The sequence below is a fragment of the Balaenoptera acutorostrata genome, chromosome 9, assembly GCF_949987535.1.
Source record: "Balaenoptera acutorostrata chromosome 9, mBalAcu1.1, whole genome shotgun sequence".
Lineage (NCBI taxonomy): Eukaryota > Metazoa > Chordata > Mammalia > Artiodactyla > Balaenopteridae > Balaenoptera > Balaenoptera acutorostrata.
This window is the reverse complement of record NC_080072.1, coordinates 17,415,123-17,442,782: the sequence shown is the minus strand read 5'-3', so window position 1 is coordinate 17,442,782 and position 27,660 is coordinate 17,415,123. Positions and strand designations below refer to the sequence as shown.

At 40.5% G+C, this 27,660-nt stretch overlaps 1 protein-coding gene across 1 annotated transcript in view; it reads left to right on the top strand.

Moving 5' to 3' along the window:
* The first annotated feature begins 10,037 nt into the window (after window positions 1–10,037).
* Window positions 10,038–27,660, top strand: part of HSD17B12 (hydroxysteroid 17-beta dehydrogenase 12) — a 168,627-nt gene continuing 151,004 nt past the window's right edge. Inside the window, exon 1 of the mRNA XM_057552141.1 lies at window positions 10,038–10,324. Coding sequence (XP_057408124.1) covers window positions 10,165–10,324 — 160 coding nt within the window. The 5' untranslated portion in view covers window positions 10,038–10,164. The remainder of the gene's footprint in view (window positions 10,325–27,660) is intronic.

The window sequence follows — 27,660 nt, the reverse complement described above, 5'->3', positions numbered from 1 at the left end:
TTGGGTAAGGTTGTTGGAATGATTAATAGATCTGCTGGTGAAACAAAGAAATCCAGTAATGTGCAACCCTGATATGTTATTTCACTATGTCTTTTTAAAGGTATATTGAGTGGAGAAAGAAAGTGGTTGGCTTATGATTGTATGATCACAGTTTGTACTTTCTTTTCTTCTTTTTTTATTGAAATATACAAAATATTTATTGTTGACATACAAAATTATGCTAGTTTTAGGTGTACTGCATAGTGATTTGCCAATTGCATACATTATGAAATTATCACCCCAATAAGTCTAGTAACCATCTGTCCCCACACAAAGTTATTACAATATTATTGGCCATATTCCTTATGTTGTGTATTATATACCTGTGGCTTATTCATTTTATAACTGGAGATTTGTACCTGTTAACCCACTTCACCTATTTCACCCACTCCACCACCCTCTCCTCTGGCAAACACCGATTTGTTCTCTGTATCTATGAGTCTTGTTTTCATTTTGTTTTATTTGCTTTGTTTCTTACATTCCACATTTAAGTGATATCATACATATTTGTTTTTCTCTGTCTGACTTATTTCACTTAGCATAATACTCTCTAGATTCACTCATGTTGTCGCAAATGGCAAGATTTCATTATTTTTCATGGATCAGTAATATTCCATATATATCTCTATGTATCTATGTTGATATATATATATCTCTCACATCTTTTTATCTACTCATCTATCGATGGACACTTAGCTTCCATATCTTGGCTATTGCAAATAATGATGCAGTGAACGTTCATGTGCATGTATCTTTTTGAATTAATGTTCCCATTTTCTTTAGATAAATGCCCAGGAGTGGAATTGCTGGATCATATGGTAATTGATAATTATATTTTTAATTTTTTGAGGCACCTCCATACTCTTTCCCATACTGGCTGCACCAATTTATAATCTCACCAACAGTGCATGAGGGTTCCTTTTTCTCCCCATTCTCACCAACACTTGTTATTTCTTGTCTTTTTGCCAATAGCCATTCTGACAAGTGTGAGGTGATAGCTCATTGTGGTTTTGATTTGCATTCCTTTCCCTGATGATAAGTAATGTTGAACATCTTTTTATGTGCCTGTTGTCCATGTGTATGTCTACTTTGGAAAAATGTCTAGTTAGGTCCTCTGCCCATTTTTTAAACAGGTTGTTTGTTTTTTTGATATTGAGTTGTGTGAATTCTTTATATATTTTGGATATTAACCCCTTATTGGACATATTGTTTGCAAATATCTTCTCCCATTCATTAGGCAGCCTTTTGTTTTAGATAATTTCCTTTGCTGTGGGAAAGCATTTTAGTTTGATGTAGTCCCATTTGTTTATTTTTGCTTTGGTTTCCCTTGCTGAGGTGACATATCCAAAAAAAATTTCTAAGACCAATGAGAAAGACCATACTGCCTATGTTTTCTTCTAGAAGTTTTATGGTTTTGTTACAAGAAAATGGGGCACAAGAGGATGGTCATGTCCTGGGTCTTGGGCGAGTTCCTGGGATGGGCCACCAAGTGAGGGTCCTTGGCTTCACGCAGAAAAGATTTCAAGAGTGGGCCATAGTAAAGTGAAAGCAAGTTTATTTAGAGAGATACACATTCCATAGGCAGAATGTGGTCCTTCTCAGAAGGTGACAGTGGCGCTGAAATATGGAATGGTTAGTTTTTATGGACTGGGTAATTTCATAGACTAACAAGTGGGAGGATTATTCCAACTATTTTGGGGGAAGGGTGGGGATTTCTAGGAATTGGGACATTACCTACTCTTTGGCCTTTTATGGTCAACCTCGGGACTGTCATGGCACCTGTGGGTGTGTCATTTAGCATGCTCATGTGTTACAGTGAGTGTATAATGAGGCTCAAAGTCTACCGGAAGTTGAATCTTCCACCATCTTAGGCCTAATAGGTTTTAACCAGTTTCTGTTGTATCCTCAACAGCTAGTGGTTGTGCTCTGCCCCCTTCCCTCCTTTCTCACTTTTAGGACTTACATTTAAGTCTTTAATCCATTTTGAGTTTATATGGTGTGAGAAAGTAGTCCAGTTTGATTCTTTTGCGTATAGCTCTATGGGGCTCAGCAGTGTGCTCCTCTCTGGTCATCAGAACGATATGCTCTAGGGGTGCCCCCTATGTGTACACCCTTCTGTTGTGGTGGGCTTGACTACTGCGGGCTCTCTGGTAGGTGAGGCTGGTCCCTATCCTGATTGGCTGCAAGGCAATGCCTCCAGAAGTGGATGTGGGCTTGCTGGAGCATGGGGTAGTCTTCCCTTGAGGCTGTCTGCGTGGTCCAGGGGTTATTGAAGCCACTTCTGCTGCTGAAGTGTGGGGCCAGGTGCCTGGTGCTAATAGACTAGATGGAGGGTTACAAAATGACACTTGCCAGCAGCAGTGTTATTACGGAAGAATGAGCTCCCCAAAATGGCTGCCACCAATGTCTCTTTTCCCAGGGGTGAGTTCCAGTTGCCTCTTTCCTCTCCCGGAGGCTCTCCAAGATCAGCCAGTGGGTCTGACCCAGGCTCTTTTCAAACTACTGATTCTGTGCTGGGACTTGGGGCATGTGAGATTTTGTGCACACTCTTAAGAGCAGAGTCTGTGTTTCCTACAGCTCCCTGGCTCTCCCAAACATAAGCCCTGCTGGTTTTCAAAGCCAGATGTTCTGGAGGCTCATTTTCCTGGTGCAGGAGGTGCACGACCTTTGGGCTGGGGAGCCCAGTGTGGTGCTTGGGCCCCCTGCTTCACGTAGAGGACCTCAATGATTGTGATATTTTTCCCATTTGTGGGTTGCCCACCCAGGTGTGTGGGTCCTGACTATATTGCATCTCCATTCCTCCTACCTGTCTCATTGTGGTTCCTTCTTGATGTCTTTAGTTGTGAAAAATCTTTTCTGCTAGTATTCAGGCCATTCAAATAGATAGTTGCTCTGTAAGTAGCTGTAATTTTGGTGTGTCCTTGCTAAGAGGTGCGTTCAGGGTCTTCCTACGCCACCATCTTGGCTACCTCTTCACAGTTTTTTTACTAAAAAAAAGAAGTATGTATGTTGTATATATCATATAGCTTTATTACATAGAAAAAGAAATGGAAGAATGCACTCCAAATTGCCAGCTGCATTAGTGGGAACAGGAAATGAGGTGGGATGGTTTTTATATACTTCTGTGAACTTTTGAAGCTAAAAAAATAAAATACTAAAACTGTATTTTTTCAATCATTTGTTTCAAAATGATTAGTTTAGTTTTATATGTTTACAGAAGGTTGCATGAAATGTGAGCGTTAAGTTCTCTTATAAGGTAGGTGATAGAGTAGAAAAGAGCACTGGATTTTTAGTGCAAACACCTTGGTTCTAGAAACAGGCCTACTGCACCAGAGTGGTTCTTAGGCAAGAAGTTCATCTCAAAGAGATTGTTTCCTTGTTGAAAAAATAAGAGTGCTAACGTGATGTTTGAATGGATAATGTATGTGAAGTCACTTTGAAAACGATAATGCAATATTGAAGCATATAAACGTTAATGCTCATGTCATGGTACTACTGTGTGTTAAAGAAATTAAATTTTTACTATTTGGAAACCTCCCAATTTCTAATGTCACAGGTTTGTTTATCATGGCACTATTTCTTTTTAACCTAGAATTGAACACCTCAACTGAACTTAAAGGAGAAATTAAGTGCAATATTTTGAACTGCGTTTAAATGAAGATGAGATAGAAGACAGAACTGTTATAAGTATGTAAGTTTTATTATACAGACAAATGAAGGATTCAGCTCTGTTGTAATGTATTCTTAAAAATTCCTATCTTCTATGTAATTCTCTAATTACAGAATTTTTTTCATTATATTGAACTACTCCTGATTTCACCATGAAAATCTGACCTGGAACTCAGTTTACAGAAATACTGCAAATGAATTTACAATTAAGTGGGAATATTGGTATATTAATATGATACAATTTGGTTGATTCCCATTTTTTTCCATATTAAAGATTATTCTGAACTCTAAATCTTTTAAATAAATGAGACTGAAATTCAATGTGGTTACGTCTGAGTATGTTATCTGTGTAACAACCAAATATTTCTAGAGACTGTTCTATTCGTCCTTAAGCATTTTTTAAAATGCTGCCTTCTCTGATCTAGTTATTGAGAAATGATTTCATAACCACAGTTTTTTTCCATGAATTTCTTTCTTTATTTTAGTTTTATTAGAGTATAGTTGATTTACAATGTTGTGTTAGTTTCAGGTGTACAGCAAAGTGATTCAGTTATATATATACATATATTCATTCTTTTTATAGATTCTTTTCTCATATAGGTTATCACAGAATATTGAGTAGAGTTCCTGGTGCTATACAGTAGGTCCTTGTTGGTTATCTGTCTTATACATAGTAGTGTATGTATTCAACCCAAGCCCCTGATTTATTCCCCCACCATGTTTCCCCTTTGGTAACCATAAGTTTGTTCTCGATATCTATAAGTCTGTTTCTGTTTTGTAAATAAGTTCATTTGTATCTTCATTTTTTAAATTAGATTCCACACATGAGTGATATCATATTTGTCTTTCTCTGACTTATTTCACTTAGTATGATAATCTCTAGATCCATCCATGTTGCTGCAAATGACATTATTTCATTCTTTTTTATGGCTGAGTAGTATTCCATTGTATATATGTACCACATCTTTTTTACATCTGATGATGGACATTTAGGTTACTTCCATGTCTTCGCTATTGTAAATAGTGCTACAATGAACATTGGGGTGCATATATCCTTTCAGATTATGGTTTTCTCAACCACAGCTTTTTTTTTTTTTTAAAGACACCAATTGTACTTGAACATTTGTTACTTTCTTTCTTTTTTTAAAAAATTAATTAATTTATTTATTTTTGGCTGTGTTGGGTCTTCGTTTCTGTGCGAGGGCTTTCTCTAGTTGTGGCAAGCGGGGGCCTCTCTTCATCGCGGTGCGTGGGCCTCTCACTATCGCGGCCTCTCTCGTTGTGGAGCACAGGCTCCAGATGCGCAGGCTCAGTAGTTGTGGCTCACGGGCCTAGTTGCTCTGCGGCATGTGGGATCCTCCCAGACCAGGGCTCGAACCCGTGTCCCTTGCGTTAGCAGGCAGACTCTCAACCACTGCGCCACCAGGGGAACCCACAGCTTTTAAATTGAAATCCCAATTCTACTACTTAGTTTCTATGTGTCCATAGGAAAAGTATGTAAATGTTTTAAGCCTCACTTTCCTCATCTGTAAAATGGGGATAAAAGTAGTACCAACCTCTCTGAACACAATATCTCTGTGCCAATCGTTGCTTAAGTAGTATTGCCGCATTTTACAGATGTAGAATTTGAATGCTTAGTAGCTAAATCCACCCAAGATCATACAGCTAATAAGAGGTAGAAGTAGGATCTTGTCCCAGATTTCCCTGACACCAAGCCCAAAGTTTTATAGTTTTGCTCCCTCTTCGGAGAGTTTTTAATGGTTTCATATGTTTCTACCAATCTCTGGGAACCGTGGTCTATATTAAATTCTAGCACAGAATACTGCTGAATAGGATTAGATCACCATAGGTTCCTGTATGTATTAGTGTTTTTAGAGGTTCATAAAGTTTATCCAGGGGCAAAGTATTGTTGTTCAATTCCAAAAGTGTGTAAGTGTCTGAACCAGAAAGGGCTTAACTCTGTCATGTACCACTTCACTCTGTGAAGCCTCTTTTTTTTACTTTTAATCAATAGAATAATTAATATTTCTAAAAGGAAGTTGAGGTGATCAGAATAAATGTGTACATTTTTAATAAAAATTATTCCTGTTAATTGCATGGGTAGTGCCCAGATTTTATAGAAAAAGAACAGATATCAAAATGAGGTGGTTTCAATCTTCAATATTCCTTGAGTTAAAATAACATACTTAATATGAACTCTAACAGCAATGGAAAGTATATTTCTATGGTACCTGTCTTTATTTATTAAGAAAAATCCAAAATCAACAATTATTTATTTATTTTTTAAAAAATTTTATTTATTTATTTATTTATTCATTTATGGCTGTATTGGGTCTTCGTTTCTGTGCGAGGGCTTTCTCTAGTTGCGGCAAGCGGGGGCCACTCTTCATCGCGGTGCGCGAGCCTCTCATTATCGTGGCCTCTCTTGCTGTGGAGCACAGGCTCCAGACACGCAGGCTCAGCAATTGTGGCTCACGGGCCCAGTCGCTCCGTGGCATGTGGGATCCTCCCAGACCAGGGCTCGAACCCGTGGCCCCTGCATTGGCAGGCAGACTCTCAACCACTGCGCCACCAGGGAAGCCCAACAATTATTTTTTAATGCCTGTTTAATTTTATGTCAGATGCTATGATAGGTGCTAGAGACACATATGTGTATTCTTCAAAACCATTAACAGGTATTGTTGCTCTTTCCTCTCCTCTCTTCCACTCCACTCTTTGCCAGATTAATTTCTGCTTATCCTTAGATCCAGTTTAAATGCTACTTCCTTAGAAAGGCCTTTCAGGGCAGTCTCCTCTCCCCACCTATCCTCTTGCCTTAAGCCCTATTCTTTTCTTCTTTGTACTTATTACAATTTTTACCATATAATTAGTTGGATATTTGCTTAATGTCTGTCTCTCCTGCTAAAGTGTTTTCCTTCATTCATCATTCATCCATTCAACGGGTATTTATTGAATACCTACTAAGTGTCAGGTACTCTTAGGTGCACATCTGAGGTGAAGAGAACAGTGGTGGACAAGAAAAGATCACTGTCCTCATGAACTTAACATGCTATTGGGAAGATGAACAAAAATTAATCAAAGAATTTGAAAACATTAAGTGTTATAAGGAAAACAAATTAGCGTAAAAGGATAAGTAGTGACAGGGCAAAGGAGACAGGCTATTTGGTCTATTTATGTAGGTCAGTTAGTGAAAATCACAAGTGGTGAGCAAAAGTCTAAATAATGTAAAGGACTGAGTCTTGGGAAATAGAAGGTAAGAGGTTCCAGGGAGAGGGAACAAGAAGTAAAACTACTTTGAGATTGAAATGAAGTTGACTTATCTGAGAAACTGCAAAAAGTGTGGCTGGAATCAAGTGAACATAGGAGAGGGTGGTTGATACTGCTGGAGAGGTCAGGGCAGTTAAGCTGGTATTGGAGGATTTTGTTAACGTGATGTAAAGTCCGTGAAGGGATTTGAGCGAAAGAGATATCTAATTTACTTTAAAAAAATTCTAGTTGCTTCATGGAGAACAAACGCCAAGACAGGCTTCAGGGGGACGAGTTAGGAGGCTATTGCCATATTCCAGGTAAGGAATACTTGTCATTTGGATTAGGTTGGTAGGAGCAGAAGTGGGGGAAGTGGTCTGTCAAGGTATATTTTGGAGGTAGAATGAAAAAGACTTGCTGAAGAATTGGATATGGGAATGCAATGGAAAGGCAAAAAATCAAATCAAGGTTGACCCCTAGATTTTGGGCTTTCAGAAGTGGGTATATAGTGGTGCCTTTAACAGGGGAAGGGAGGGGTATGTGTATGGTCGGAGTAGAGTTCTGTTTTGAATGTTAAATTTGAGATGTTTATTTTTATCGTACATCTGAGTGGAGATGTTGGGTAGGCAGGTGGAGATGTGTGTGTGTGTGTGTGTGTGTGTGTGTGTGTGTGTGTGTGTATATACACACTCCGGTCTGGTCAGAGACATTTGGAAATTATCCGCTTACAGTTGATATTTAAAAACAAGGGACTATGGTAGTTCCCTGGTGGTATAGTGGTTAGGATTCGGTGCTTTCACTGCCACGGCCCAGGTTCAGTCCTTGGTCAGGGAACTGAGATCCTGCAAGCCGCGTGGTGTGGCCAAGATCAAACAAACAAAAACAAACAAACAAACAAGCAAAAAAAAACAAGGGGCTAGATAAAATGTAGAGAAGTAAAGAGAGCTGGGGTCTGAGCCCAAGGGCATTGCATCATTTAGGGGTCATCAAGAGCAAGGGCCAGCAAAGGACTCTGGGAAGGAGCAGCTGGTGAGGAAAACAGTGGCCACCCACTGTTGAATGATAAAATAGGATGAGGATTAAGAATTGACGATTTTTTTCACTATTGTATACCTAGTACTGAGTTCAGTTACTGGTACATAATTAGAGCAGAATAATATATATATTTTTGGCTGTGCTGGGCGGCTTGCAGGATCTTAGTTTCCTGACCAGGGATTGAACCCGGGCCCTCGGCAGTGAAAGCGCAGAGTCCTAATCACTGGACCGCCAGGGAATTCCCAGAATAGTGTTTGTTGAATGAATGAATCTTTACTTCTACTTATCTGTTAGATATTTGAGTGTCTCTAAGTTCCAGGTACTATTCTAGGTCCTATGGATTCACAGCATAGTGTTCCCAATAATCATAAATTGTAGTGTGAGCTATATATGCATACAGTACATACATACAAATGCCACAAAATATGTATTTTTAGTTTATGTAACTCTTGCCCCCTCCTTCCACCCTATTCTAAGAAGAATGGGATTGAATATCTGGAGGGCCCTTTTTTGGTGAGCAATGATGAATTGGGATATATAAATTTGGGGCTGTACTGTAGGCAAAGGTTTTGACAAGAGCGAGAGGAGGAAGGTGAGGTGGAGGGAGAGGAGTGGTGAGACTTCAGTTGAATTGGACAGGCAGCCCCAGCCAAAGATATCAAATTCAATTATAACAAAATATGGTGCCAGCTCAACTCACATGGCTGAATTCTGCTGGACAACTGACAGTTTATGAAGAACATTAATTAATCCTATAAGAGGGAGTGGAGAAATAATATATAATCCCATAAGAGAGGTTATATCTAATTAATCCTATAAGAGGAGGAGAGAGGGGGTTGGGCAGGGAGACATAAGGCTCTTAAAGTAAATATTATAAAATTATGACTTTAGCTTCAAGATGTGTTAAAATGTTGACCCTTAGAATTATTACCCTTAAGTCTCTGCCTTTTAAGAAACTCTCAAGTCTTGAATCAGCAGCCCCTACTGGCTAAGAAAAAATTTTAGGTATCTTATATGATTCCCAAATCCCTGCCAGAAAAAGAAACAAAAACTCCTGATGGAAGGATGAAGGAGTATGTGTGAAGCACCATATGGCATTACACAATTTCTTAAATTTATCTTGTCGTCCTACTCCTCTGGAACTTTGCTGCGGTGGTTTTCATATCTGTACTTGGACTGTGCACTTTTGTACCGTCTCACCACTCCCCCTCGCCCCCCACCAAAAAAAAAGAAATACAAAAGGAAAATAAAAATCTCTATAGTCCTTTAAGTCCAGTTAAAACATGGAGCCCTTCCCCCATCTAACTGTTCATCAAGCTGTATTCCCATAATGTATCTTTAATTCATTTTATAGCTCTTATGCCATTGCGTATTATAGTCATTTGACGCCATGAAGTTATTTGCTTTGAACTCCAAGACATGGGGAACTGTGTTATTTAATGCTCCGCGCGGGAGGGACGCCTGGCATTTAGAAGGCCCTCCATAAGGCTGTGTAACCGGAGCGAAGGTGTGTCGTGGGGACGGCACAGACACAGAAGATGCAAGCCTTTATTCGGAAAAGCTTACAGGAACAATGACAGCACATTTAACAATGGTAAAGAATCGTTTAACAAAGATGTGAAAATAAAACCATGGCTCCACGTCTACTTCTTACTACAATCTTCCCATTCACTAGCGTTGTCTCTGACCCCATTCCCTCCTCAAACCCAAGCTCAAACCAGACTGGGTCTGATTGGCCAATAGGAGCACAACCTTCGGTAATCGCGAGGCCTTCTCCAGCCAATGAGAGACCTGGGCGATTTGGCGGCGGTGAGACGTGCAGCCGTCTGGCGGAATCCTGGGGGCGTGGGGACACGTTGGGCGGGACTGAAGTTTGATTGGCAGGTGAGCGATCCGCCGCCTTAGAACGGAAACGCGGCTCGGTGAGAGCAAGGGTGGGGGTCGTGGGCGGGGCAGTGAAACTAGGGTCAGCCAATGACCGACGCACTACCTGCAGAGAGAAAGATAGATCACCAATGGCGGCACGGATATGGTGCCATGGGCGGGGTTTAGGCCCAAAGCTGTGTAGGAGTAGCGCCTATTACGGTAGTCCTCATCTTCACGGCCGGCGCCTCTGCCTGCATTCATTCGTTTGTTTTTTCCATTCACGAAGGTAGTGAGGCCTGGTTGAAAGCCATGGAGAGCGGTCTACCTGCCGCCGGCTTCCTGTACTGGGTGGGCGCGGGCACCGTGGCCTACCTGGCCCTGCGCATCTCGTGCTCGCTCTTCACGGCCCTTAGGGTCTGGGGTTTGGGTCACGAGGCGGGGGTCGGACCGGGGCTCGGTGAATGGGCAGGTGAGTCGAATCCAGGGCCGCCGGCCCCCTCGCTCCTGCTGCGGCTCGCGCGGCTCCCGGCTGGGCCTGGTACGCGCTGTTCACTTCTGGGCCCAGCGCTTGGCCTTCCCGTCCCCAGCTCCCCTCTCCTCCATTCTGAGACTCCTGCGTCCCGCATACCTGCCTGTCCCCTAAGCCATTTTCTGGCTTGCTTAGACTTGTAGAGGTTTTAAATACTAAATACATTGCTGGCTTAAGTCAGCGAATCTGAAGTGCCACTTGGTGGGCGCGGGAGAAATCTGGCCTGAACTCCCTGGGGCTTGTGTCCTTTAAGCCGTTCCGGGTTAACGGAGTTAGTCGCCTTGCTGCTTGCTTCCTCAGTCGCACTCTACCCACCTTGGCTCGCCCCTTATGAGTGTTTTTAAAACAAAGTCTTTGTCTTGAATACTGGCCCTGTGCTCAGGATGAAAAGCATTCTGTTGCCTTTTGGGGGGCGAGGGTGGAGGAAGAGGACACAGAATTTCAGAAGACTTTCTGCTCTTTGGAACCTTGGATTCGGCCTAGTTCATGTAATTTACCAAAAAAATTTGGTTAACTGTTCTGGAGTCCTAATGAGTAGCAAGAATTATTGCTTCTGCAAAACGGTAACTCTTCATGTAGAAATCGGAAATACTTTCTGCAGAAGGACATTTGCAGGAAAAAGTATTCCCAGAAAGAGTGAGCTAAACAAACAGGTCTTGTTCCATCTAGTCGGGGGATTTTGAAGATGGAGGAGAAAGGTCAGATTGGAGAAGTTGGGAAACATCTGAGGAAAGTTTTGCGCTTACTGTTTTTCTTTTTCTGCCTTTTTTGCTGATTTTCTTTCCTTATTTTTTGTTTCTTTAAAAAGCTTTTTTTTTAAAAAACCGAGTGATATGCCGTTCTCCGATGTGATTATTCATTCTGCTGTTTTATAATTGAATGTTCACTTCACAAAGCATTTTATTGAATTTTGGGGTAGTTAGGGGTTGCTCTCAGACTAGGCTCAAATAATGTACACAGATAATGTTACTCCATATTCTTAACTTTATTCACTCAAAAACATTTCAACAACTTAGTAGGAAAAACATAATAAATTAACATTTTGGGACAGCAACAAAAGGAGAAAACATCTCAAGTAGGAATGAATATGTGAAGCAGCTATTAACATAATACATATTTTAAAAAGTCACTTAATTGTTTTTTGATCGTTGAAAAAGCAAGTGAAGTGCTCAGCTTGATTATAATCAAGATTGTAATTTCACGGTTGATAAGCCCAAATTCTTGGTTGTCATGTTTGGAAAACTTGCTTGTTGACTCTTTTTTTTTTTTAAATGAAGGTTTTATTTATTTATTTAGGCTGTGTTGGGTCTTCGTTGCTGTGCGCGGGCTTTCTCTAGTTGTGGTGAGCGGGGCTACTCTTTGTTGCGGTGCGCAGCCTTCTCATTGCTGGGGATTCTCTTGTTGCGGAGCACGGGCTCCAGGTGTGCGGGCTTCAGTAGTTGTGGCACATGGGCTTAGCTGCTCTGACGCATGTGGGATCTTCCCGCACCAGGGCTCGAACCCATGTCCTCTGCATCGGCAGGCGGATTCTTAACCACTGCGCCAGCAAGGAAGTCCACTTGTTGACTTTTGAACAAGACCCTAGTGCCTTAGGAAATTATATATCAAGATGAATAAGTTTTGTAATATGTAAGCAAAGACTTATGGTAAAAACTTTTTTTTTTCAACTATCTCAAATTGACCATAGTGGCTAATAACTCAAAGGGACCAAGTCATCTGTATATGAATCCATAGTAAAAAGCCAAGTGATATGACATTGTCATTTCATAAGTATTATTTATATTGAAAAGATTTGGCCCCAGAGGAAGGATGTTTGATAAATTAAGGGCAATGTTTAAAAGATTTGGAAATGAAATTTGAACTAGAACACTGGGATATAACAGAGAGGCTCATAGTATCATAAAGTGAAATGTTATCCAGTTCACTTGTTGGGAAAACTGTCTTTTTTAAGTACTTAAGTAGAAAAAATAATGAAGTTGTTATTTTTAGCATTACTTATACGTGGTGGCCTGGATCTTAAAAGTAAATACGTCTTCCTTTATGTCTCCAAATTCAGGGAATCTTTGAAAAACAAAGAAAAACTGAAATAATTTGAAAAACAAACCAGCAGAGATGACATTTGAATAATTAGGGTTAAATTGTGATTAAAAATAGGTAATTTGTTCAACCAGTTATTAGTGTAACTAACCAGGCAAGGGCTCGTGTGCCTGTGGTGCTGAAAGCCAAACTCTGACAGTAAGTGTTTGCAGCAAAGTAAGGGTTTATTTGCAGGGCACCAAGGGGAGTGGGAGACAAGCCTCAGATCCACTTCAACTTGGTCTTTGAGTTTAAGGTTCTGTTTTTTTTTTTTTTTTTTTTTTACGGGAAAGAACAAAGAGGCTGGGGTTAATTATCATCTAGGGACATTTCTGTAACATTTCCTAATCATAGTTTTGGGAGTGAGGGTGTCTCTGGTTTATGATTCCCAGGCCAGGTGGTCCACGGCTCAGGGGTCTGTGAGCTCATCTTGTAGTGGAGAAACAGCCTGAGTTTATACGTTGATGATGTTATTGACAACAGCAGTTTTAGTACATTAATGATGTTATATGGACAGTGGCAGTTTCAGTCATCTGACTCTGGTTGATTAGTGTTCAGTTAGCACAGGATTGAGGTCAGAGGGGACCAGAGAAGGAATAAAGTTTTGGGTAGAGAGATTAATCATAAACTCAATAAGGGAACTCGGTTTTAGGGCACCTTGGTGTCATTAGGGAGGCATTGCCTGGTTTCTAATACTGATGTTTATTTAACATCTTCCTCTCCATAACCAATTATTTTAAGTATTACATAATAATGTGTGTTGAGTTGGTAGTATATTTTTATACTTGTTATTCTTAAGTCTCTGTATGTGAGTATGTTTAATTTCTCCCCCTCAGATTTTAGAATCTGAGAGGCAGGGACTGTGGGTCCTCATTTTTTGTCTTTTCCCACAGTAACTGGCATATTGATCAGATATAAGCTCTTCTAGACATTAAAAAAAAAAAAAAAAACTGGGAAAATCCCTGAAATACAGTTGTGCTTTGCAATCTGTAAAAATATTCCAGACCACAGATTCCTTAGTCTAGTAGGTTTTTAAGACCATCCATTACATGGCCCATCCTCTAATTTATCTCCTTCATCTTCTAATCAAGAGCTGGGTCATCCCTTCCCTAGTTCTCTCCAGTAACAGTCCCACTCAAGTGAATTACGCTGATTTCACTAGGTCCCTAGCAGGTGGGTTTAGCCAATTTAGGAGGTAAGACTCTCTTGCCTGCCATTGTAATGTGACACTTTCTGTATCTCTTCCGAGAACAAAGAGATCCTGTGAAAGTGGAGCTTCAAGTTGTTTGAAGGTCACTGTAGCAAGTAATGAAAAGAAGATTGCTAACAAAGGTGGTCAGTTTGTGCTAAGAAGAGAATAGTCCTTGCTGTGGAGCAACAGAGAATGTAATCTGTAGAATTTGGTTTGAGCGTAGACACATTTTGCATTTATTTGAGCAAGTTTCCATCATTGGAGTTCATCTAAAATGATTGATGTAGAAATAAAGTGGGGACTTCCCTGGTGGCGTAGTGGTTAAGAATCCGCCTGCCAATGCAGGGGACACAGGTTCAAGCCCTGGTCCGGGAAGATCCCACATGCCGTGGAGCAACTAAGCCCGTACACCACAACTGCTGAGCCTGTGCTCTAGAGCCCGTGAGCCACAACTACTGAGCCCACGTGCTGCAACTACTGAAGCCGGCACGCTTAGAGCCCGTGCTCTGCAACAAAGAGAAGCCACTGCAATGAGAAGCCTGTGCACCGCAACAAAGAGTAGCCCCCGCTCGCCACAACTAGAGAAAGTCCGCGCACAGCAACGAAGACCCAATGCAGCCAGATAAATAAATAATCTTTAAAAAAAAATAAGAAAATAAAAATAAAGTGGAGGTGATAGGTGCAAAGACAAGGTAATTATACTTCCAAAGCCACGATATTTTATCCTTTAAACTTGAGACAGCACTCTGAGCTCTTAGTTTCTAAAGGAGAGGATATAGCTCCAGGCAGCAAAGAATGAAGGATCCACTAATCAGTTAATGAGTTAGATTTTTAAAATAGCTTTATTGAGATATAACTCATAGACCATACAATTTACCCATTTTAAAGTGTACAATTCAAGGTTTTTATTATATTCACAGGGTTGCGCAACCATCATGATAACCTAATTTTAGAGCATTTTCATCTTCCTTAAAAGAAACCCTGTACCTATTAGCTGTCACTCCCTCATTCCCACCCCCTCGAGCCCTAGTCTTTCTGTCTATATACATTTCCCTATTCTGGATATTTCATGTAAATGGAATGAGATAATGTGAAGCTTTTGGTGGCTGGCTTCTTTGATTTAGCACAGTGTTTTCAAGCTTCCTTCATGTTGTGGCATGTTTCAGTGGCTTCATTTTTTTTTTTAATTGCTGAATAATATTCCATTCTGTGGGGAAGGAAATCCAAAAAAGAGGGAATATATGTATATGTATAGCTGATTCACTTTTCTATACAGCAGAAATGAACACATTATAAAGCAAACTATACTCCAATAAAAATTAATTAAATAAAAAAGGAAAACTAATGAAATCCAAATAAAGTATGAAGTTTAACAACAACAACAAAAAATATTCGATTCTGTGGAGTGAGTTAGATTTTGCAAAGGGTCTTCTCCTCTGTATTTTGCCCTCTGCACATCTGCATTAGCAGGTCCCTGAGATTTTCCAAAGCTGATGGAACTCATTTGGCTCTGTAGTATTGCAAGGTTTTCCTAATTCAGTAGACAATGAGGACCTAAAAAGGGTATGGGGTGGTGGGGTTCTCCTGTGGAAAAGCCATTCGTCAAAGCTGGCTCTGCTTAGCCAAGCTCCAAGAATCAAAGGGTTCTCAAAATCAGGTGTGGTACATAATTACTGTTTTTACATCGGACAGCTGTGCAGGATTAGTCTAGTTACCTCAAACTGTTGAAGGCTACTTGAGTGACCAGGGCCCACTGACAGTGGGTCCCTTTCTTTAACTAGGTTTTGAGGTATTACATGATTATGTATGTACATATGTATGTATGAAATGTTATTTAACTTGGCAAGTCCGGAAGAAATATTACTATCACTTATTGAATGCTTGAAGTGTTCCAGGCACTTCACATAGATTATCATTAATTTCTCTTTGAGTTGTGCTCCAAAATCCCCAGTGTACAGAGAAGGAAATAGGGGCTTAGGTAAATGACTTCGTCTCTGGTTTCATAGCTGGTGAGTTACAGGATCAGGATGCAAAGCCAAGTTGTCCGTTATGCAACATCTACATGTTGTGTGTGGTGGGGATTGGCTTACAGACTACATGGATACTTGGGGTGGATTCCTTTATACCTTAGGAACTTTATTGCTTTTTGATTTAAGGCACACTTTCAAATCTGGATATGCTTGGTAATTCTGGAAGCATTTCAGGATAAGTAGCACATTTTAGAATCAAGTAGCTCGGGATTTTCTTCAGATTTGTAACCATGAACACATTGGAAAGGCACTCAAGGTGCTTAACAAAGCGAAGGGTTTGACTGGCATCAGTACCTGACCTTGAATGCTGTTTTCTGTTTATCAGTCTGGCAGTCTCAAATGGATTTAGTGACTCTCCAGAGGTCCAGCTTGGTTAGTGTAATATGCTCCCTGTTGACATTCTGGTAGACCTGTTCTTGCTGGTGAATTTGTTTTTGATGTTGATCACAGTATTTTTTAAAAAAGCTGTTTTTTTTGTTTGGTTGTTTGTTTTGTTTTTTTAAAGCAGGGCAGGTGGTGGAGGGCAGAGAAACAGATGAACTTAGTCATAAAAGTTCTTGAAGATATTTATTAATTATTCACTTCATCTCTGAAAAGGGAGTCCATAGGCCTAAATGGAGCAAAGTCTCCAGATTGGAGTTAGCAGCGGCAACCTTAAAGCACTAGGGCTAGAGCTGTGTAAGAGGAAACAGATGGAACTGGAGGATCGGCCCTAAAAGCATGCCCTGGTCTTATTTGGAGGAAAAACCAAAGAGGATGGTTTCCTGGAATTAGAAATTCAGCCTCTGTACTCTGAGCTGTTCCCTCCAACCTCACACCAGCCTCCATTGTCTCCTGCTTCCTTTTTTTTTTTTTTTTTTCTGTTCTTCCTCTTCCTTTCTGTGCAATAATAAGTTCCCTATTTAAGGGTCAAACCTGAGACCTCAGAGACTCAAATCTAGACTTGGATTCTAGCTCCTCCAGTTTAAACTAGAGTGTAACATTGAGTAAGGTAGTAAACATCTGTGAGCCTCACTTTCCTCATCTACAAAATGGGGATAATACTGGAGCCTGTTTCATAGGATTGTTGTGAAGGGTAAATGAAAATACTTATTCTGTGTAAAATAGGTGGTGCAGTGCCTAGTACATAAATGCTTAGTAATGTATTAGTAATATTATTAGCCTTTGTAGCATTATATATTAATCACTTGAGCTAATTGACAAGATAAGGCTTAGTAAGAAAAGGTTATTAGCTGGCTGACTGCATCTTCAGCAAACAGATTACCTTTGCTACTCAAGTGAGACTATTGAGCTTCGAAACTAATTTTCTGTTTGTTTTTGTTGGTTGAGGATAATTTTCAGTTTCAGAAAAAAGTTATTGAAAGATTTAGTTAGTGAGCAGAGTACATTGGTAAGTGGGTTTGAATAGATCAATTCCATTGCCTTTAAAGCCATTTGTAGATAAGGATAAGTTAAAAGAAATTTTATTTAATAGTGTGTCTTAGTTCGTTTAGGCTGCTATAACAAAACTAGTCTAGGCTAGGTGGCTTAAACAACAAACATTTCTCACAGTTCTGGAGGCTGGGAAGTCAGATCAAGGTGCTGGCAGATTCGGTGTCTGATGAGGAACTGCTTCCTAGTTTATAGATAGCTGTCTTTTTCTGTCTTCACATGACAGAAGGGGCCAGGGAGCTCTCTGGGGTGTCTTATAAGGGCACTGAAGCCATTTGTTAGGGCTCCACCCTCATGACCCAATCACCTCCCAAAGACCCCACCTCCTAATACCATTATATTGAGGGGGTTAGGATTTCAATATATACATTTTGTTTCTAGCATATGAATTCAGTCTGTAGCACAGATCCTTTATTCCATTTCTCTCCTGCTCATCTTTCCTGAACATAAAAATATTAAAATATAGCAATTTGTATCTCTGCCTTCTGGGATAGATTACGATTAAGGCTAGGAGGCAGGGAGGGTGAAGCCTTCACCATCTTGGTGGAGAGTGTGATCCAACACTGTTCATTTGTCCACCCACCATCCACATCCTCCTGAGGCTGGCCATGGACCTTGTAACAGACCAGTGGGATGGCAAACAGGAATCAGGAACAGACTGCCCTGTTAAGTGGTGGAAAGCAGACACACTTGGTTCTATGGGAGCTTGTGAAAGAAGGTCAGAGTGATGACTGAGCTGAGATCTGAAGGGAAGTGAAGAGTAGCAGACAGAGCAGAGGGACCAGCAGGTGCTAGGCTCCTGAGGTGGGAAAGAGCAGGGTCCCCTTAAAACAAGGCCTGAGCGCTTGGAGCCAAGAAAGGGTAGGCATGATGTAAGATGGGAGTGGAGAGGGGCTCAGGGGCCAGTGAGCAGGGCTGTTTAAGAACATGGAAGACAATTGTGGGGATTTTAAGCAGAAGAGTAATGCTGAGTTGCAACTTTATTTTTTTAAGTAAATTTATTTATTTATTTATTTTTGGCTGCATTGGGTTTTCGTTGCTGCGAGTGGGCTTTCTCTAGTTGTGGAGAGAGGGTTCTACTCTTCGTTGTGGTGCGTGGGCTTCTCATTTTGGTGGCTTCTCTTGTGGAGCTTGGGCTCTGGGTGCTCAGGCTTCAGCAGTTGTGGCACTCGGGCTCAGTAGTTGTGGCTCGCGGGCTCTAGAGCACAGGCTCAGTAGTTGTGGTGCACAGACTTAGTTGCTCCGCGGTACGTGGGATCTTCCCGGACCAGGGCTCGAACCTGTGTCGCCTGCATTAGCAGGTGGATTCTTAACCACTGCACCACCAGGGAAGCCCTGAGTTGCAACTTTAAACAGAAGTTTTTGCTTCTATGATCTTTCTGAAGCTGTTGCATTGTCACAGAGATAGAGAAGAGCAGATTATTCACATAATCTCAGTTAAAATTGCCTTTAAAAAATGCAAATTCATACTTTATAGTAAGGGAGGCCATTTCTGTGCACTTTCTGGTTATCATCTTTCAAAGACTGTTTCTCCCTGGGGGAAAATCTAATCACTGTGGTATGGGAAGTTCTACTCTTGACCAGGGACTGGATGATAACGTTGCATGAACCCTGAAACTGGGTTATTGCTTTCTCGAGGTCACTCCATAGGACCATGGTGTGATAGTTGAGAAGCCTGCCACACATCCGTCTCAGAAGGAATGCTTTGTTTTCTTACTCATTTTGTCTGGTGAAAAAACGTGTTTGCCTGGTCTCTCTAACTGGCAATTCCAGGGAGACTATCCAGTTTCTGAAAAGTTATCCTTACCACTATTAAGTGAAGTTATTTCTACTTAAATGATCTAGTCATTGGGGGAAAGGAGGAAAGACTAGAGAACTAAAGATTTTGAACAATTACTGCCTCTCAGGAGTATGACATTGGGGAACAGTAACGCTAACGGAAGATTGGCTTTAGGGTCAGTACAGCAGGTCTGAGCTTTGCTACTTGCTAAGAAGTTTGACCTTGGTGAAAGATTGCTAACCTCTGAGCATAACTTTCTGCATCTAGTAAATGGGGCTGTTACTTTTCAGGGTTATTATGACAGTGAAATGAGATGTAAATGAGGTTCTCATGTAACATCTTATGTGTTTTTATGGATGCCAAGTAACATATATTTAAGACATCTTTATTTGTATACATTGCTCTTATTTGATGAACAGAGATTGTTGAAACCAAGAAATGTAGTTCACTCAGCAGATAAACTATTGGAAATCTGAAGTTGTGAATAGATTGATTAGGAGGTGATTCACAGTACTCCAGGAGAATTGCTTGCTTTGTGAAAAGATTTACTAAGTGTCCCCATTAGTGAACCTGAGATACGATGGACTTAGAAAAATCTGGTTCTGTTCAACTACATTGTAAAAACCTTGGGTCATTTTCAGCTCTTCTTCTCTCACCCACATACAGTCTATTAGGAAATCCTATTGACTTTAACTTCAAAATATCCAGTATCCAGTTCCTTCTACCACTCTGGTGTAAGCCACCAAAATCTCTTGCCTTGATTATTATAACAGCCTCCTGTCCTTCTGATTCCACCTTGGCTCCCCTATAATCAGTTCTTACAGAGCAGCCAGTGATCCTTGAAAAGTTCTAGTCAGATCATGTGATCCTTTGCTCAGATCCCTCCAATGTCTTCTCATCCTGTTTACTTATTTATTTTTTTAAAATGAATTTTTATTGGAGTATGGTTGCTTTACAATGTTATGTAAGTTTCTGCTGTACAGCAAAATGAATCAGCTATACATATACATATATCCCCTCTTTTTTGGATTTCCTTCCCATTTAAGTCACCATAGTGCATTAAGTAGAGTTCTCTGTGCTATATAGTATGTTCTCATTAGTTGTCTATTTTATACATAGCATCAATAGTGTATATACATCAATTCCAGTCTCCCATCTCATCCTGTTTAGATGAAAACCCCACTTGTCACCATCTCCCATACTGCATACTTTGCTCATGTATGACATTTCTTGTTTGTCTACCCCTGTTAGAATGGAAGCACCATGAAGACAAAGATCTGTCTCTCTTGTTCACTTATGTATCTCAAGTGCCTAGGACAGAGCCTGCACAAAATAAGTGCTAATACATAGTTGTTGAATGAATGAAAATATTCAGGTATTCCAGTGTTTTTGAGGGATAATGTATTTTTTGTGGGGAATTATCTTCTCTTTCTATATTCTCTTATTAGTTGTAAATCTAAGAAATATTAGTGGTCTCCCCACCTCTAAAAATGAAATTATTTAGTCTGAAAACAAAATATAGATTATAACCTCAGGAAGAAGTTCTCATAGTATAGACCCTGGAACTAGACCGCCCTGAATGTCTTTGTGTCCAAGACGTGCCTGTACTTACGCTTCTTTCTGCTTCTGTGTCCTTTTGCTTGTGCAGAGACATTCAGTAGTTTCAGTGGTTGTTGAATGTTGATCTCTCTGCCTGGAGTGCTCTTTCTTCTGTTGTTCACTCTTCCTTACTCCTCCTGTTCATGAAATTCTACCTACTTTTCAGAGTCCTGATTCTGAATGTTTATGTGCAGCTGCCCACATGGAAGCCATCATGTACTTTTGGAACTCTGATAGTGCTTGTTTTGTGCTTTTTTGTGGGCTTTTCCACACTTTACCTTTTTGGTTGTTTGTGTGTGTGTCTGTGCTTGCACTCATGACTTTGTTCTAAACTACAAGCCCCTCGAGAGTGCACAATAAATAATACGTAGTAAATGAATATATTTTCTTTGAATTATATTTTGATGGGGATGGGGTGTTTTGCTTTGCTTTTGTATTTTTTTGGTTATGTTTTACAAAATAATTTGTACGCCTTTTTTCCTCTTTGTTTTAAAACCTCAAGTGACACCTAAAAAGCTAGATTGAAGTTAAACCCAGACTGACTAGACAAAGACTGGTTATGGAATTATTGTAGCAGAGCTGGGATAACAGTTTTGAAAGTGTGAAATGCAGTGAGAGCAAAGAGATGTCCTTGTGTAGCATTGGTAATAAGCTAATCTTCCTTCATACTTGTGTTAGGAAATTGCTGTAGGAAATCAACCACTTTGCCAGATTTAATAAACATTTCAATATTAATGGATATATTTATTATTCATCCCCAAGTCTTTATAAAATTGTTACAAGTAGGCTTTCTTTTAGTAAGAAAGACTTTTCCAATGAAAGTTCCAGTGAAACCTTGCTAATTGGTAAGGCTGAGATGAATGAGTGAAAAAACTGAATTCTAGGATGTGTTGACCAAAATGTAGTTTTGTTATTTTAAAGGCCTGAGAAAATGAACCCACGCCTTCTAGAGCCTTCAGACTTTTTGGGGACATTGAGCTGAATTTCCTGGAAAATCTCTTTGGTAGTAAAGGCATTGAATGGTCAATGTATATACTTAATAACTGCTAGAAAGTTAACCACAGAGCATTGAATATATGCGTTGTTTGCTTCATGGAAAGAAATGAATACTGCAGTTGGTTGATAATCTACAAAAGTTTAGTCAGCCATTTTGTGAGAAACTTGAGAAAATTGAAAAATCATTAGGAGGCAGAAGAGACTAATGATAGAATAACAAAACTGGAAGGGCTGTTGGTGACCTCTTCAGTTGAACTATTAGGGAAATAAGCTGGAAGAGGTAATGACTTGCTCAAGTTCATTCATCCAGTTAGAGATTGTTTAGGCAAGAGGGTCAGTGGCAAAGAGCAGAAAATGGGGGTTGCATCGGTGGTCGGTTGATTAAAAGCAGTGGTAGGAGTGATGAGCGGCAGGCTCTGACAGCAGAATAGAAGAGACTTGTCAGGGATGAATTAAGAGAGGAAAACTGGTGAGGAGGACAGGCAGAGGTGATGAGTGCTAACAGTAAGGATGCTGGCAGAACTGAACTTCATCCCATTTCCGCAACTGGTATGGGGCGAAAAGCCTTCTCTGTGCAAGAGCCTGAACTCTCGAAGAAATGACACACATCTCTGTAGCCCCGAGGGTACCATGTTTCCTACTCTTGGTACACTCCTACATGGATGTTAAGACCCGGGGACTTTTTCACTATGTATAGTGCTACAAGCCAAGTGGGTCGATCCAATGTTTCTTATCTATAGTCTTGGCTGTGCCTGTAGCCCTAACTACAGATGATGTTGATGACACTAAATTGCCAAGGAAATACTGTATAGTTTTTAGGATTGCTTCTCAAGGTGGCCAGCAAAGGGTGCAGTATCCTTTAGAAGTTTAAATTCCAGTTTTAGAGTTCCCTTAACCTTCCTCGTATGTAGAAATCTCATTCTCCAGATTGGTTTTACTGTAATGCCGGCAGTAACTGCTCACCACCAAGCTCACTTCCAGTAGAAATATTGCCAAGCTTGCTTTAATGATTGCTGAAACTCCCATCTTGTCACATAAACAGACTTAATAAAGTAAGCAAGATCTCCTAATCTTGCACATTCAGTCATAATTTTGCTGTGGAATGGGGAGCAGCTTCTTATCTGTGTGTTCCAATACCTATCATTGCCTGTCATGAGAAAGGGGGGGATGATCTCTTTATAGATAATGTGAAAAAAAAAAAACACAGGGGTTAGACAATGATGTTCACACATTCTGAATTAGAGGAGGCTGAATTCATGAAATTTTACCGTAATGTTGACATCTTAATTTACAAATTGCTTTTGCAAGTATTCTCTAATGATTGCCATTACCACCCTGTAGTTATTATTTCCACGTAATATACCAGGACCAGAGGGAGCTGCAGGGACTGGTATAGGGGTTACACAGCTAGTAAATGACACAAGAAATTGAATCCAGGTTTTCTGAGTCCGGGCTCCTGCCAAATTTCCTGCCGAAGCTCCTGATAAGGGTGATTCTAAGGCAATTTGCAGTTCCTATCCAAGAGCTTATACGTCGGAGACTTCCTCAAATGTTGTCTGAAAGTGAAAGGTCTGTTTATGCCAATATCCATGGGACATAAGAATCAGTTGGATGTGTTGGTTAAAAATAGAGAGTCTAGGGCTTCACTACAGACCCACTCAATCAAACTCTCTAAGAAAAGAACATGGGAAAATGTATTTTTAACAAATTAAGTTGATTCTTAAGATCATGCATTTTGGGAAACACTGGACTGGGGTCGGGCTAGCCTTAGAAGAAGGCAGTGGACTATACATGCAGGCTTTTTAGCCAGATAGCTATTCTTGGTACCAGCGCTTGGTTTATAATAGTGTTAAAACTTCAAGTGATTTCTGTACTAAATATTTACATATAACTTTGACAGTTAAATAGAGATTCTATTTTAGGCTAGTTCTGTGTTTGTGCATTTGAAATAGATTAGAAAAAAAAAAGAGAAAACTTGAAACTTCTCTGTGTTGCTATGCAATGAGAAGAACCACAAGCAGCACACCCAGTATTTCCCAGTCTTCACTAATTGGAGATCGGGGGTGAGGGTAGTGGGGTCAATAAGAATGGTTTTTGGTAGATGCAAATAGTTGAAATTTTACTTTGCTTTTGGTAAGACCATAGGAAGAATAGCTGAGGACTTTGGAAGCTTCACTATAAAGAATAGAGAGGGGCTTCCCTGGTGGCACAGTGGTTGAGAATCTTCCTGCCAATGTCAGGGGACACGGGTTCGAGCCCTGGTCTGGAAAGATCCCACATGCCGTGGAGCAACTGGGCCCGTGAGCCACAACTACTGAGCCTGCGCGTCTGGAGCCTGTGCTCCGCAACCAGAGAGGCCGCGATAGTGAGAGGCCCGCGCACCGCGATGAAGAGTGGCCCCTGCTCGCCGCAACTAGAGAAAGCCCTCACGCAGAAACAAAGACCCAACACAGCGAAAAATAAATTAATAAATAAATTTATTAAAAAAAAAAAAGAATTGAGAGAACAATATGTCCTTATTTTCTATTTGTGATTTTTTTTTAGTGGCCCCATTTCTTAGTTTATATATATTACATTTATAGACAAGAACGTTTTAAGTCTGCTTTCTTTCTTTATAGATGGATTTAAAAAAATTATCCTTATTGTGAAATTAATATAAGTGATTCTTATTGGGCCAATAGACTGGAGAGGATGTTCTTTTTCTTTAAACAAAAAATTAAAGTCCTCCAAATGAGGAAACAGCAGCAAAATGGGCTTAGGTTTAACCAGAAGAAATTTCGATTATAGTTGGCAATCTGAATGACTTTTGTAGTGATTAAACAGTGGAATTGGGTCATTCATTCATTCAGCAGATAATCATTGTGTGCTGACTATGTGCTTGGTGTACCGCACTGGGTCTGGAAACTAGTGGTGAGCAAGAAAGCCTTGGTCGCTACCTTCTTTGTTCTAGTAGAGGACACAGATCATTACATAAGCAGCTCCGAAAAGTTTAGCAGGAGCCAGCTATGGGAACACCTCTTCAGGGGTTTAAAGGTTTCTATAAGGGGCTTCCCTGGTGGCGCAGTGGTTGAGAGTCTGCCTGCCAATGCAGGGGACACGGGTTCAAGCCCTGGTCTGGGAAGATCCCACATGCTGCGGAGCAACTGGGCCCGTGAGCCACAGCTACTGAGCCTGCGCGTCTGGAGCCTGTGCCCCGCAACAAGAGAGGCCACAACAGTGAGAGGCCCGTGCACCGCGATGAAGAGTGGCCCCCACTCGCCACAACTAGAGAAAGCCCTCACGCGGAAACGAAGACCCAACACAGCAAAAATAAATAAATAAATAATAATAATAAAAAATAATAATGAAATCTGCCATTCTGACCATTCAAAAAAAAAAAAAGTTTCTGTAAGAAGTCACATTTAATCCAAGGTGTGGAAGAAAAGTAGTAGGAAGATGATGATGTGAATAATAGTAATAAGACAAAATGTTAAAAAGCTTACCATTTACCAGATACTCTTCTAAATGCCTCAGTGAATTCATTTACTCCTCACACACTCCAATAAGGTAGGTCCTATCCCCATCTGACTGAAAGAAAGCTAAGATAATAGAGAGGTCAAGCAGTTTGTCTGAAGGCACATGGCTAGGAAGTGGAGGAGCCCCTGGGATTGGAACTCCTGTGAACTCTGCAAACTGCGTTGATGAATGAGAAGTGGGCAGGTGGGGGGTTGGAGGACAGGGGAGTTTTTCCAGCAGAGAGAAGACTTGGCGTGAAGACCTTGAGGAAAGTGAGAGCATTCAAGAACTTTGGGCAGACAGTCCTTGAGAGGAGAGAGGCAAGAGATAAGACTTAGAGAAATGGGCAGCGGGCCAGTCCTAAAGGACCTTGAGGCTCCGTGAGGGTTTTATTTATTCTCAGGGCAGTGGGAAGTCATTGAAAGATTTTAAGCAGTAGGTGTCATGATCGAGTTTGTATTGGGACCGCTTACTCTCGCATTTTGGAGAATGGATGTGGAGGTAGCCACCCAGCAGATGGGGGGGGGGGGACCAGCAGGAGACTGGTGATGGGTGATGGTGGCTTGGATTAAGGTCATGGGGCAGGGACTGAGCGGGGGAGTCAGACGAGAGACAGAGGTAGAAGTCCTGGGCCCTCGTCACAGGTATGTTGTGTGGGTGAATGAGGCGGCAGAGGCTGACACTGGGCACCGACCGTGGGAACCCAAAGAGAAGGAGCAGGTTTGGGAGGAAAGCAGTGATTCCCGTGTGGTTCTGGGTGGATGTCCGGCAGTCTTCCTGTAGATTAGCACTGGCCCGAGCCTGATGTTCTGAGCTCCTTACCAAAGTCCTTTGGCTCAGCAATCAATTATAGTTGTCAAAAATTATATGCTATATCTTACGATCTATAGAAACTTTGGAGCCTCAACATGTAATATCTTAGGACAAGGAGAACATTATTTTTGAGCTGTTTGAGTGTATCCCATGTAGCACTTGGTGGCTTAGTTTGGTAAATGTTTGCTATTTCCTTTTTAGGCGGAAAAGCAGGGAAACACAATCAGAAGACCTGAGTTCAGAGTCCACCTTCCTTTGACATTTATTTGTGGAATTTTCAGTCAGCCTCTCTGTTTATTGCATCTATCAAATTATGTCTAAAAATACCCACTCTGTATATCTTCAGAGATATTGAGTCTCTGAATCGTGTCTGGAAACACTGTACAAAGCATTATGCACAAACGGGACAATGGGGCCTTTTTCCTCCTTCCATTTTCAGTTAGAAACCTAGAAAATAGAATTGCCCCATGAGTTGATCAGAGCCTTTGTGTGAGGTTCAAATTCAGAGATTTATTTTGGGATCTGTTGCACATTTGTCATGATCAACACCTAAGTTTCTTTTGAAGTGATTATCTAATATATGTCAATTTTAGAACATACCTAAAACTTTTTTTTTAAACAACTTTGTTGATGTAAGCTGGGTTTCTGCATGAAAAGTTAAACTAATTTAACCACAAATTATGTTAATTTTAAGTAAATACTTCAACTTTATTTTTAATATATGCAATGGCTATGGTTAGGTATAATGGATTAAGGTTATAGTTAAGTTATTGGCAGTGAAGTGTCATTTCAACTCTGATGTAATTGGAAGACTCTCAAGTTTGACATAACTGTTTAAAGTTCCATTATTGTATTAGAAGCGTTATTGTAAGAGGTAATTAGAAGTTCCTGTCATTTCTTACTCGGTACCCTACTGTTTTTGTCTCAGGCTTAAAGATATTCAGAGGGTACTTTTTCTTTAGTTAAAAGTTTTCTATTCCAACCTTCATTTAAGCTAGATTCTTATGAATTATGACATTGATGACATAATGGTACTTTTTAGCTCTCCAGAGCAAAAGTATTATCTTTGATATGAGGAAATAGTTTCCGGATGTACTTTGGTTCTGATTTTTAAAAATATAGCAAAGATTAGGACCATGTATAAACACCCAAATCTTCTAATAATACTTGCTTCAAAATACATTACTTCTTTGAAAATTGTGAATTACTTTTTTTTTTTTTTATTTGTCAATGTGTTAATGTTTCTTCAAATGGAAACATTTACTTTTCTCTCCTTTTGCATTCCTATCTTTGGGTTCTCCCAGAAGCAGATACTGAGACAGGGACTCAAGTGCAATTAGTTTGTTTGGAAGATGATCCCAAGAAACACCAGTAGGGAGGGAGACAGGGAAGGGAACACAGCCAATAAAGGGGCTATTATCAAGACCTGTGATCACCTGTAGCTAGTGTAGAACTCAAGTTTCAGAGCTACTTCACCTGCAGGGCCTGGAAGCTCAAGTATTTTATATACCAATGGCCATTAGTCACTGGTTGAGGGCTGTTGGTGGTGAGGAACACTAATTCGATAGTACTTATGTCCACTGTGCACTTGGGTGTTGCTGGCTTCAGCCCCCAGATAAAGCCCTTGGGGCGAAGAGACACATTTGGAATGTGCTGTCCAATGGTATGGTCAGCATGGATATGGACAGGGCACTACCGGCTTAGCTCTAATTCCCATCACCATATTTGCCCTTGGTTTCATTTTCTTTAAACAAAGCAACGAATAAAGACCCAGGAAAAGGTAGGAGGAGTTATTTCCTGGAAATAATAAAAGAAATATAGTAGATTTGAAGCATAAGTTGATATATGTTATAATCTTTCACTG